This window comes from Fulmarus glacialis, unplaced genomic scaffold, assembly GCF_000690835.1.
Source record: "Fulmarus glacialis isolate BGI_N327 unplaced genomic scaffold, ASM69083v1 scaffold11149, whole genome shotgun sequence".
Lineage (NCBI taxonomy): Eukaryota > Metazoa > Chordata > Aves > Procellariiformes > Procellariidae > Fulmarus > Fulmarus glacialis.
The window spans coordinates 1-13531 of NW_009232639.1; the positions used below are offsets into that span (position 1 = coordinate 1).

General features: G+C 49.6%; 1 protein-coding gene across 1 annotated transcript in view; it reads right to left on the reverse strand.

Annotated features, from left to right (window-relative positions):
- Positions 1-6382: 6382 nt before the first annotated feature.
- The window catches only part of ASB10 (ankyrin repeat and SOCS box containing 10), an 8049-nt gene continuing 900 nt past the window's right edge, over positions 6383-13531 (reverse strand). Inside the window, exons 2-5 of the mRNA XM_009584989.1 lie at positions 9406-9673; positions 8344-8848; positions 6876-6989; positions 6383-6568 (exon numbers count right to left, since the gene is read on the reverse strand). Of these exons, the coding sequence (XP_009583284.1) occupies positions 6383-6568; positions 6876-6989; positions 8344-8848; positions 9406-9673 (1073 nt within the window). The remainder of the gene's footprint in view (positions 6569-6875; positions 6990-8343; positions 8849-9405; positions 9674-13531) is intronic.

The window sequence follows — 13531 nt, forward strand, 5'->3', positions numbered from 1 at the left end:
GATCTTAAAGGTCTTTTCCAACCTGAACATTCTACGATTCTAAGCGTCATGGGGCAGCCCCATGAGATCTTCATGTGCTGGCGGACTGGTGAGAGGAGGGAGTTTGCCTTTGTGTGTCACATCCAGACCTGAGGTCCTTTGTCAATCCACAAACACTGCTCAGTCCCATGGGGTGAAACATGCTCAGTGCTTCCAAGTTGCTGAAGTCTCAAAGTTAAAGCTTGTGAGAGAAATTGCGTAAGAGCAAATATTTAAATAAAATTATAAACTAGCATCACCATTTATTTCAGAATGTCTGTTTCAGAAACCAGCGCAGGCAGCAAATTCAGAGCAAGGCAGCTGACAGAGCCAGTACAACCCAGCAGTTACAAAGCGCAGGAAACCAAGGGGAAGTCAGAGACCTCAATGACGTATCAGTGGAGTGAGCAGCGCTGTTAAGGGAAACATGAAACTGTTCCATTACCCTGGGGCCAAACAGTCCCAGCGGTGACAGAGGACAGTGGTAGACCAGTGTGGAAGAGTGACAAGACTGTGGATCATAGATCTGCAATTAAGCAGTCTGATCTCTATGGGACGTGGGCTAAGCACCATGCAGGATGAATTCTGGTCTGGGCTAGGGCACACCTTCCAGTGATTTTCAAAAAAGCCAGAGATGAGAAATCTACATCCACTATGATAAGCTATTCTAAGATGCAATTAACTAGTAGATTAATTACCCTTACTATTAAAAATGTGTCTCATTTCTAATATGTGTTTGCCCAGCTTCAATTTCCCGTCGCTGGATCCAGTTTTACCTCTAAGTGCCAGTCAGCAGAACTGGCAATGCTGAATAAACTCTGCGGCCTCCCCTCGGACAGTTCGGTACGGGGCAGTTGAGGCCCAGCAATGGATGTCAGCGTGGCGATGGCGGGTGTGTTTAGCCCGTGTGCCCACAGTGCTTCAGGAAAGAGTTCTGTCAACCCTCCTGCCCTGTAAATCCAGAACCGAAGAACAGGCGCCTACAACTGCACACCGGACTCCAAAGATTGACCATGGTGTGTCCAACCACCACCCTCCGAAATTCCCACTGCCAGGAATCACTGGCAATCCATAACTCACTTATGGCTCTTCTCTGAACCCTCTCCAATTTCTCAATTTTTTTGAAATGCCAACCCCAGAGCAGGATGCCCCAGAAGTATAGAATCCAAAGAATTGCAGTCGCTGGGCACCTGCCCCAGGTTTATGTGTGTATACATCCGTTCTGTATAATGAAAACCAAGAACTCAATAAATATTTCTGCTCTGTATTTGAAACAACAATAGATAATATTCATATTTTAGATTGGTAATGAAATACTTTCTATTCCATCAGTAATTAGGGAAGATGCTAAAGAGAAACTGTTTAAGTAACGATTTTTATAATCTGCAGGAGGATAACTTACATCCAAGAGTATTTAATTGGCTAATGAGTTCACTGAAGTTCATTGGTTTTTTTCTTTATAACAAATCATGGCACACTGGAGAACTTAAGATAACTAGGGGGGGTGGGTGGTGGAGGGCAGAATCCAATGTCTTACCAGTATTTAAATGTGTTCACATGGATATCCAAGAAACTACAGAGCAGTTAACTCAACATACATCCCAAGCAATCACAGGCAAGCAGCCAAAGGGTGTCCTAGGTAAATTAGTAAAAGCTAGAACCCAAATTACTGTCATTCAAATTAATGACATTTGAAAGAGGTACTTTCAAATAATTTAACGTAATGTTTGTAAGCCTACAAGTTTGATAGAGCTAACTAGATAGATATGGCATGCTTAGACTCCTGTAAGCCATTAGACTTACTTCTGCATGACATTCTAATAAGAAAAATTAGCTGTATGCTACAGTCGGTGTGATCAGTATTAACAGATTTGAAAGAATTGGGTAACTATATAGCCATTTGGCAGATGTATTTCTGATTGTAGTCTATTCACATATCAATGCTATATGTTATTAGCAATCAGGGAGAAAATAAAAAACAATTGCTGGTAAAATTATTGAGGTAGATAAAAATGAATTGTTGGGATGGTAAAAGTAACAGGTGGCACTTGCCCAAGACAACCTAATTTGGATTGCTTGAAACACTAGGTTCATGAAAAACCTGTTTTGTTACATCTAAGTATAAGGAGCAACATATAGGAAAGAAGAATGTGAGCTTTATTTTAAAACAGGGATGGCAATCCTGGACAACAGTAAGTCTGAAAAACCTTCAGAGGTTACAACATATGCCATCTGAATACAAAACATGCTGAATGGGAGGGCATCGCTGCCAAGGCCATCCTCCTCCTGGACTGCGTAAATAATCAAGCAATGTCAAATACGAATCTAAGGTTCCTGAGGCATTTGTGTAGATCTCACATCCACACAGTTAAGAATAACTCTTACACAATCATAGTGCGACCACATTTTGAATGTTGTGCGCAGTTCTAGTCCCTTCATCTCAAAGTGATGCACTACGATCAGTAAAGGGCCAGGGAAAGGCTGTGCTTGTGGTTAAGGGTTGGGTGACAGCTTCCACACAGGGAATGACACAGTTGAATAGAATTCCAGCCTGAGTAAGGAGAGAAATGGCAGGGATCTACGTAGTTTTGAATAATATGATGAAGAGGAACAGACTATAGCTGTCCACATATTCTTAGAATACAAGAGCTAAAGGGCATCAAATGAAACAAGAAGGTAACAGTGTAAAGACAAATAAAAGGAGGTTATCAACACAATCTGCAATTAAGTTATCCTTGCCACAAGGAGATCAGAATGCTCAAACATACATGGGTCCAAAAAGTGACTGGTCAAATTTATGGAAGAAGAAAAAATATCTCTCTACAACCGCTAAATACAAAGATGCCCTTTTGACTCAAAAGTGCCTGAAATGCAATTTACAGAGCTGGGGTGGGGATGGACATCCTAGGGAAGGGCTTTTCTGTACTTGCTTTGCCCTTGTACCCTTCTATAAGTACCATTATGGTTTCCTAGTCCACCCATTATGGCACGTCATGCTCTTTACTGAGGAACAGGAAAGATCAAGTAGGAGTCAAGCAGATATTCGAGGCTGGGAAGCCTACAGGGAGGTACTGATGGAGCTGATCTTTCAGTTAAAGGAAGGGGATACCAGGAATAGGCAATGCTTTGACTGCACAGAAGAGGGTCAGAGTAAGACCCAGAGCTGCAGCTAGGATGGAAACTTCTGTCTAGAAATGGGATGCATTCTTTTCTCCCTGAGCACATCACTCCCACTTGGACAGCCACACCGAGAACGTGGCAGTCGACTCGCATTACTTCAGCCAGTCATGAGGGTGTCTCTTTCTGACTGCTCTGCCCAAAAACCCAGGTGGACGCTGAAGCAGGAACAACAGCATGTGCCCAAGAGACATTCCTGGTGAACCTGGGACACAGGAGCAGCTGCCTGTGCCTGTGGCAGTTGGTAAAAACACATCAGAACCACGTGCCCCGGTGCTAATAATGTCACATGCTGGCCGTCCTCGGTTGAGATCATAGCCCTCACGCTCAGGACATCTTAATTTCCCTGGCATAACTCCTGTCCCAGCAAGTACATTCAATGCTGCATTAGAAATCTCCCCTTTACAAACCTGAGAAAAAGTAGCACAGCTTATTATATTGCCAAAATGTGCTCTGGAACATCAAACCTTTTTAACTCTGTTCTTGTAAATGTTCTTTAAAAATCAATTGCTAATCGATTAGCATAACTGAGTTAAACTTGGAGCATTTGTTCTCAGCATGCACTTAGCTTGAACTTTTCTGATTGTTTCAGTTCTGAAAAAGGGCTTGAGCGCTCAAAAGCGTTTCTGGGGTTTTTTTTTATTATTTGGTTTGGTTTTTTCCCCCCAGTTAAATCAGTCAGTCTGTAAAAGATACTCCCCTTTTCCTACTAGCCTCATATTGCTTGAAAATGGTTACTCAGTGGTATCCTTACACACATGCCCTTTTAATTTCAGTGGGAACATAGATGAAATCTAGTCTACGAAGACTTGTGCCCAGGGATGGCTTGCCTCTCTCAGCCACCTGCCTGACCTCAGCTCTCCCACTTACGCTGGGATTCCCTGCCTGCAAACCTGGCAGCTCTGAAAGGAACCCTGGAAATTCACCTGCAGCCCCAGCACGGGTCCTTCATTGCAGCAGGCGCCTGTCTATGCCAGGACGCCTTTGTCCAAAGAGGAGTCGGCAGTGCCAGGAGTTGGCCTGCCCACGTATGAAGTGGCACTGCATGCTCCTGTGCTTGCAGAAACAAACTGCTGTAGGTTCACCTCTTTCAACCTGAGCTGCCCTCATCACCCAAATGCAGAGCAGAGTTCAGGACTAGCAAAAGTAATCAGCAAGACCTGAGGTGCTGCTTTAAGTCTAACAGATGCAAGAAACAACTACAAAATAAAGCAAACCATTAAAATCAATTCTTCCCTGTCCTTAAGGTGATATTATCTTAGTGGCTGAGTTCACATTACTGAACATACGTTATTGCAGGCATATGGACAGTGCTGGAAAGACGAAGGACTGGTAAACCAGCCCCACAGGTACTGCTCTGCGGACTGCCTTCATACCAAAGATACCCATTCAGGCTAAGCAATTCCAGACTGTGCTGCCACCAAAAGGGACAGACCCTCCTTTTTCAGCTCCTCCCCCAGTCACAGACATGATCTGGCTAAAAATGAGCACTATAAAGTGGTGGTTAAAATTTGGGAATGAGACTACGGGACTGGCTCCCGTAAACAGATCACCCTGAACAGACACGCGAGCACAGCCAGCAGGAAGGTGGTGACTTCAGGCTGGGTTCCTGCTCTGGTTCAAGGGAAATGCACTACTGATGCCTGGTAAAGAGCGGGGGCCATTATCCAGGTATTTTAAAAGATTTGACTCTCCTGCTTCCTTCATCCCTGTTTTGCAGATAGTCACCTCTCTGCCCATGGATGTCATAAAGCACATTGTTAAACCTTTTTGAGTTATACCATCTCTACACTACAACAGTAGTACTGGTACACACAGGCTGCCACAACTGGTTTCCTGACACTTTTTGTAAACCTGTAGCATGTGAACACATTCCTATTGTATCCCGTTAGCATTCATGCTGTGGTGCATCACTGGCGCATTAGGTGCATTAGGAATGGCACGCTGAACCTCACATAGTTAATTCAAGCTTGCTACTTCAGAGCAGTACGGTCTAGTTGCGTAAGGTGGCGATAATTAGGGGAGCAGAGCTACACCCTGTGTCCCAACAGAGGCAGAAAAAGACAGAAGCATTGGGTCTGCTTAGCCTTCAGATCTGTGTGTCCCAGTGTCCTGGCACTGATGAGGACGTTAACCGAGGCCTTGAAAGACCAGTGCACCAAGGGGAGCAGACTGCAGTGCTGCCCTAGCGTACCTTCTGCCAGCCGGCAGCAGCTCAGGCATCCCTTGAGTCAGAAGCAGACAAATCTTTAAAGGATGGTTAGTGCTTTGATTTCTTCACACTTGTGTCTTCAAATCACAGAAACAAATGTTACCCTTTACCTTTTTTGAGTGCAGTGCAGCCCAGGCAGCAGTGTGTGGACCTGTACTGTGCTCTGGTAGATGCTAGCTGGGCTGCCATAGGGGCTGGCTGCTCTGTACCCAGGGACCAGCGTTCTCAGGGCATGCTTCCTCCTCGCCCCACATCAAAGTCCTCAGTGCTGGCACAAGCACTGCTGTCCTGCCCCAAGCTGCAAAGCCAGGCAACCCCAGACATTGTACCTGCATGGGAAGCGTTTGCCTGAGAGGCCTCAGCCCCACACCTACCACATATTCCCCCATATCCTCTGAGAAACAGATGGATGCATGGGTCTGAGAGTGCACATACCACTATGCATGGCATGTCATGGATGAGGTCTGTCAGGACAGTCTTCAAGGCAAGGCAGAAGTTGTACTCTGGTAGGTATAGAGAAAGACTAGGGTTTATTCCAAACACCTTTGGGTACAAACTGTAAACAACTTGACTGAAGACAGGATCCCAACAAATGCCCAGGGCACCAGAACTGCCTGGTTCAGGTTAGAGTTTGTATATTTGGGATAGGGAGACCGATACCCTACAACCAAAACTCTGATCAATGCAGCGTATTTGCTCCTTGTCCCACAAAACGCCCTGAACCCCATCTCTCGCTTTTTTTCGTGAGTCTGGAGATTGTCCTGATTAGTATGGGTAAACAGGATGCTCCAAAATAGGTGCATGAGGCAGAGCACAAGGCTGGCTGGGACAGGGACACAGCGACAGGTTTGGCACAGGGGGCTGACGTGGCCTGGCAGGAGGTGTGCAAGGGGAAGGGGTTAGCTGGGAAGGCACAGACTACGCTGGCAAGGAACTTCTGCACAGAAAGGCACAGTAGGACTGGAACCGCAGCCCTTAGTAGAGGACGTCCTCGAAGCCGAGCAGCAGGAAACGGTGCAAGGCACTTGGCAGGTGCAGCTGAGACAGGACCAGAAGCAACCGGCCCTCCAGGAAGGTCCTGAGTGTGCAGCGAGCCAGGTGCTGCAAGGAGCGAGGTCTTTGCTCCAGGGAGAAAAGTGACTGGTAGAAACGCGGGTATTTCTACAGAGAGAGAAGAGAGGACCAGAGGCAGATAAAGCTGAAGATATCATCCTGGGAGCAGAGGTAGAATGAGACACACCTTTACCTTATTCCCTATGACGCATCCTCCCTATCCCCCAACACCACCACCCCTGTGCCCTGCAAATCTCCACCCAGCCCCAGCCCTGCCCTGCCCCAAACCCCCCTCAGCCCCAAGCCTCCTCTGGCACCCTGCCGCGGTAGCCCAGCTGCAACCCAAGCCTCCCCTGGCACCCTGCCGCGGTAGCCCAGCTGCATGTTCTCCAGCCGGCAGCACGCATTCCCTCACCTGTACAACCTCTGCTGGAACGACTTCCACCCAGTCCTCAGAGACGCGCACGTGATCATAGCTGTTCATCAGGGCCTCGATGACACGCGGGCAGGTATGGCAGTACTGCAGCACCTGCACCAGGGAGAGGGAAGATGGGCAGCCTTTGGGCAAGGTCCTGCAAGCCCCACCTTCGCCTCTAGAAAGCTGCACATGCTCAAAAACAGCCTTGGTAAATCTAGAGAACTAATGTCATGCTGTCCCAGGAGATCGAACCCACGGATGGTGGGAAACGCCAGAGCACCACTCCTGCAAAGAGGGTGACTGAGCCAACATCCAACACACACAACACGGTTGCAGTCAGCACAGCTGGGTCCCCACAGCCTCTCCTCAGATGCAGGGACTAACTACATGGCTGGGATGCAGATCTCCTTCATCTGCCTCTCTGCTGCAAGTATCTTGTAAGCAACCAACACTCTGCTTTATGCCAGGCTGCTTTCCTCACATTTTTCTGGTTAGAGCATAAACCATTTTGAGGCAAGGACTGACACCCATTTTGCGTGCAGCAAGACTAAGGCATACCATGCCTCTGTTGAGGGCTACACAGGGGGTCTCAGGGATGTATTGTGCCCGCTTGGCATGGGGCTGCAGAGAGATCCTGCATCTGTGCTGTGTGCAATGGGTGTCCTAAGAAATACTGTGCCCATGTTAGCTGCTACACAGAGCCCCAGGAAGACGATACATATTTTGCGTGACACACCTCTGGTGTGTACCATGGCCATGTTTTAACAACACATGTAGGTCCAAGCGACACACTGGTGCTGTGTATCTGAGACCACTACTGTGGCCTTTGGAGCACACCCCACCCATGCATAGCTGCAGAGGCAGATCCCCCCCCGGATCTTGGCTCCCACTCCCTATGGCCCAGGCCAGCAGTAGCTGTCAGAGTCTATTCCGGCTGTACGAGTGATCCTCATTATCTGGCGTTAATAGGAGATTAATTAGTGTTAATTGTTGATTTTCCTGTATTTTCCCAAAGGGGAGAGCAATCTGCTGATCTCCGGGCTGGGTAATTATTGCACTGCTCAGGAATTAAGACAGGAAATTAACCCTTTGTTTGCTTGTGTCTTGCAGAGACAGCATGAGCTGGAGGCTATGCCCCAAAGAGGAAACACAGCCCCTGAGAGGAAAAGGGCCAACACTTTCCAGGGCAAGTGATTATGGAAACTGGGTAAGTTTCTGTCCACAGAGCTTAGAAGACAGAAGCAGGAGAGTCCTGCAGGAGAACATACCCCAGGAGAAAACTTCAGGGAATCCCTTACCAGTGATGCCAATTCCCCCTCCCCCAGCCCCTGGGAAGAGACAGGCAGGATGGCAAGCAGGCAGAACAAGCCCTGCTGTGACAGAAACATCCTTGCTCCCACCGGGGCCCTGATGTTCACAGCCTTCCCTTCCCACCATGCTCCCGGCACAGCTGTGAGCCCCGCACCTTGAGGAGGGAACCAGGCCAGATGCGGATGGCACCGTGGTTGAGCAGGGCTTGCACCACAAGCTCTGGGTGGTGCTCTAGCTTGTAGGCAGTTGCTTGCAGGATATTGTGCAGTGCCGTGTTGCCGCTGTAGTTCATGACGTTGACATTTGCACCCCGGGCCAGCAGTAACTCTGCTACTTGAGCATTGGCATTCTTGCAGGCCAGGTGAAGTGGGTGCTGGCGGTCCCTATCTGCAGCATTGATACTAGCACCACTCTCCACCAGCAGCTGGCAGACGCGATAGTAGCGGTCCATGTCCTGGGGTTGATGGGGTTGAGCACAGGCAGCATTCAGTGGCGTCTGCCCCTCCTCATTCTTTGCCTCCAGCTCTGCTCCATAGCGCAGAAGCAGCTGGACGTGGTCTGCTAGGCCATGCCGTGCTGCTACATGCAGTGCTGTGTCGCGTTCCTCCTCTGTCCGACTGTTCACACTGGCGCCATGCTGCAGCAGCTGCCTGACACACCTGTGTGGGCCACGATGACTCAGCGACAGACTCTGCTCTCCAGCTCCTATCCTACCTCCCGTGCCCCCCACCTCCCACGTCTGTGCTGTCCCACAGCTTTCACTTTTCCCAGGAGTCCAAAAATCCCTGCTCCTCATGCCCTGGAGTAGTGGTTTTAAGCCAGAATGACTGGTGAGCAGAGACAATGTCATATAGTTCTAGCTAATTCTCCACAAATCTTTAGTAAGTCACACCCAGAGTCTGCTCCCAAACACCCACGGAGGCCTGTCTGCATAGCACACGCCCTGAGCTTCGCAGTGTGAAGCATCGGCCCTGCATTGCTGGTAGGTAGCAAGACAGCAGCACCCAGCTCAGCTGCACCAGCTGAGGACTGAGCTTGCAGTTATCTGTTGGACTTCAGAGGTGGTCCTGCTCCAGGAACAGGCAGTAATGCCACCCCATTCAGCAGCCACTGCTGCAACCTCCAGCCCACCTGCAGGGATGAGTAGGGACCCCTTCTACACAGGATAAGGCTCGAGGGGGAGGGAGGCCCACTGTGCCCCCTGGGTAGAACTCACTCGATGGAGTTTGGGCTCTTGCAGAGATGCAGGGGCTCGTAGCCATCCTCAGAGACAGCCTCAGGGTCAGCACCAAAGCGGAGCAGCAGGCGCACGCAGTCTGTACTGGCTGCTGCACAAGCCTCATGCAGGGCAGTCTTACCCCCTGGCGCAAAGTTGACGGCAGCACCCCTGAGCAGCAGGAGCTGCAGGCAGTCTGTGTAGCCCCGGCTGGCTGTGATGTGCAGCGGCGTGGTGAGCTCCTGCTCATAGCTCAGAGACCACAGTCCTGAGGAGTATAGTGGACGAAGGGCCTAGGGCCCAGGCAGGACTGAAAGCAGCAAGGTGGCTGGGAAGAGCACCGTGCATGAAGCACCACAGTAAAACAAAGAGGTGCTGGAGCAGGCTGCCATGCACACAGGAGATTCAGACAAGCCCTGAGCATCATGCAGACAAGCCAGCTTCAGCAGCGATGGACATCTAGGGCCTAGGAGAGAGCAAGAGCTGAAACCTGCCAACTCTCAAAGATGCTCACCCAGCTAGGACCATTGCTGAGCCGGTGCGGTCTGCTGGCAAACAGCCTGCAGCTCTTACAGGAAAAGGGCTCCTTAAATCATGCTTCTTGCTGCCCTTCCAGGCTGGGCTGGAGGACCACGTTCCAGACTGCATGACGTGTTCAACCCTACATCCCTCTCATCTCTTTCTCACAGAAGCAGCCTGCGGCAACTGTGTTTCCCAGGGCCAGGTTCAAACTGAACCATCTTGAGGACCTAACGCAGGGCTGTGACAATTCCTTGCCCAGCACAACCCACAGAGAAAACCAGCAGCCCAGCACAGGCTGCACGCAGACAGAACAGGCAGACAGAGCCAGGCTACAGGGCCAGTCACAGAAGGAACACAACCTGGAGCTTGAATCTCCTTTGCCCAATGGGGTAACCCAGGCAGTTTCCAAGCACTTGCGCAAACCCCTGCCAGAAGGGCCAGGTACCCCAGACACACCTCGCACTCCCAGACACACACACGCTCTCCCACAAGCAGCACAGGGGAACCCAACCACATCCCAGTGCTCTCAGTCCCACCCAAACAGCACCCATAACACATAATCCCAGCAACAGTAACGCCCAGCAGTGTAAGCAAAAGGCTCAGAGCCCCTGTTCAGCGGGGCCACACTGCCCGCCCGCTGCCCCCCCGCATACTCAGCCGGCGGAAGTTGAAGCGGTAGTTTTTCCACTCTTCCAGGTCACTGGTGTCAAACACAGCATTGGGACTCAGGTTGTTCTGAGGGTCACTGAGGATCTCGGCCACAATCCCCTGATCCCCAGTCAGCAGGGCCTGCCAGTAGACCTGGGCAGAGCCATCCACCCTCCGCGTGCAAATGGGCTCCTGACTCTTGTCTCCTCTGCCTGCGATGCTACTACCCATGACGCAGTACCCAGACCCTCCGCAGAAACCAGGGCAGGACCTGCTGCTGTCTCACCGGCCAGGCCCTGAGCCCGTGGGTACAGCCCCACCAGTGCCCCGTGCCCCGGCTGCGGGGCTGCCTGTCTGCCCTGGGCGCTCCGCAGGGAGGGAGGACATGTCACATCACTGCTTGGCCCAGGCTGGGTACAGCTCAGGTCTCAGCTGTCCTATTCTGGGAAACCTTGTGACCAAACGTTTGGGCCAAGAGGCCGATAAGGACACTCCCTCTCAGGCAGCAGCACCTCTGCGGTCACTGGCTGTGAAGGGAAAGCCCCTAGGCAGGGCAGGGCAGCAGAGTAGCCTGAAGGGCAGAAATGGAGACAGGACAGCACTAAGAGAACAGAGAGGGAAGTAGCCTCATGCCCAACTCGCCTGCTGTCACCCAGCTGCTGCCCAGGCCACAGCAGCACAACCAGCTGCCTCCATACACCACCAGCACACCTTTGTCCAGCCCTTGGCTCCTTGTACATCTCCTGCACCGCACCTCCATTTGCTAGTTCTGCCCGAGCCCTTGGCACTAAACAGGTTTTTAAACAAGCCACAGGAAAATTCTTTTTAATCAAAGCTTAAAGCCAAAGGACAGGTAGAAACAGGCACAAGGATGGGAAGCAGTGCATTACAAGTGAAATAAAAACATAGAAGGTAATTATCCTTTAGACCCCTTCCTACTTTTCCTTGAAATTCAGCCTTGCAGAGAACTCCTGCATGGTTTTAGTACTCCCTTTCCCATCCTCTGACAGTCCCCTCACTCGGGGTTCGTCACTGCTGTCCTTTCACCTGAGATGACATTTTCCCCTGTCCCCACTTAGTTGTATAAACCCACCCTACCCCTACTTTGGTTACAGAACAGCACACTTCGCTCGCAGTTTGTCAGCATTGTGTGCATTTTGTTCAGACCGTATGTTCAAAAGAGCACATCAAACTGCATGAAAGACTGGTAGTGTTTAGTTTAATTTTGTGTCGTGGAACTATTCAGATCATGCAGCTAAAAACAAGTTAAATGACCTCAATAGACCACCAAGCAACAATTACCTGGGGGACCAGAGAAGGGTGTAAGATAGGAACTTTACCCTTCTTAGTAACGAAAATAAATGACCAAGTTCTATACTGACAGTCTCCAGCATCCTTTGTCTGTGCAGACTTCGCTACCTTGTCTAGCTACAATGTAGTGCATGAAAGGGTAAAAAGAAGGAAGCACTTGGCAGACTTTCTCACCTGATGGGATCCTCTATTTCCCCAAAGATATAAGCCGGTATCCCATGAGAGCCTGAGGTTCCCAATCACAAAAGCACCTCCAGGGAGGCAAAAGGCTGCGTGAGTTAGTGTCAGTAACACCACACAATTTACGCTTCCTCTGGGCTTCTTAAAATATCAATACGGATGACTTGGGAAAGACCAGGTCACTAGAATCTACTTGTAAGGTCACTGGCTAGGTAAGTTTCAAGAAACTGTCCCTGCAGGCCAGTGAGATACATAACCAGAGCCTTAGGTAGCATGAAGATTTGCTTTGGTTTTTGTTCTATACCCTTATCTGATAAATTTGGCAGTATATTTTTGGTCTGTGCTTGATGAATGATCTTGTTTGGTTGGTTTTGTTTTTTCACATCTTGAAACTTTGGTGATGAGAACAATTTTTGTGTGAAGTTGTTTTACATCAGCTGTTCTGTTTTCTTTGGGGTACAAATCTTTACAAGTAGACTGACTTGCTGTTCAAGTGTCTGTCAGCCCAGCATAAGAGAGGAGTTAAAATGTGCAATTCATATTTTTCTGACAAGTGGTCTCAGTTACACAAAGGGTAATACCTTTTGTATTTTTATTCTTAAGTAGACTGTAACAATTTAAAACCTGGGTTGTACAAATCTTGGAACTCAGTAAATAATCTTCACCACCCACAAGTAGCAGCACTTGCATCTGCAAGCCCACCCTATCTGTTTGTCTTTTGCTAGTGTGGATCCCCACAAAACACTCAGTCACGGTCAAGCTCTATCAGCGTACTCCATTGCTTTGTGCCAGGACACTTCCCACACCTCTGGGAAAGTGGCCTTTATCAACAGCTTTTCCATTCTGCAACATGGGGGCTTCTGCCACCAACCTTCTGTGGAAAAGTGGTGCAACTATGGCCCCTCCATACCTGGCACTCCCCGTCTCAAATTCTGGGAGTCTGCCTGCACCACACTACTAACAGACAGCGGCAAGGACACGTGCACTTCCAGATTGCTAAGTGCCTCTCTCCCTTTAACACATCAACTATGCTGCTTACTGAAAAGCTCACAGATGACATTGATGAGAAGGTAAGCAAAAGGGACCAGATAGTGTGGAAGCATATGTGGTAGCCACAAGATGTATCCGGGCAAGGTACAGTGAGGTGTACAGATGGGAGGAAACACCAAGGGTGACCAGCTTCTACCTCCTGTCACTCAGGACAAGCTTGCTTCCACCATCTCTCTGGTAGGCTAAGTTTCTGCTCCCCTTGCCCAATCCATCTCACAGAATAGAACAGCTTGCAGGGTGCAAACCCTGCATGTGAAAGCAAAACAGCAAATGCTTTTGTTCTGGAGCAAAGCCCCCCTCCAGCCGATCAGTTAACCCTCCCCCATCAACCCCCCTGCAGCTTCTCAAAGTCAGTGTTCGGAGCAGGGATCGCAATGGCTCTGCTTCACACCTGGGTTTCACCACGCAGCAGGAA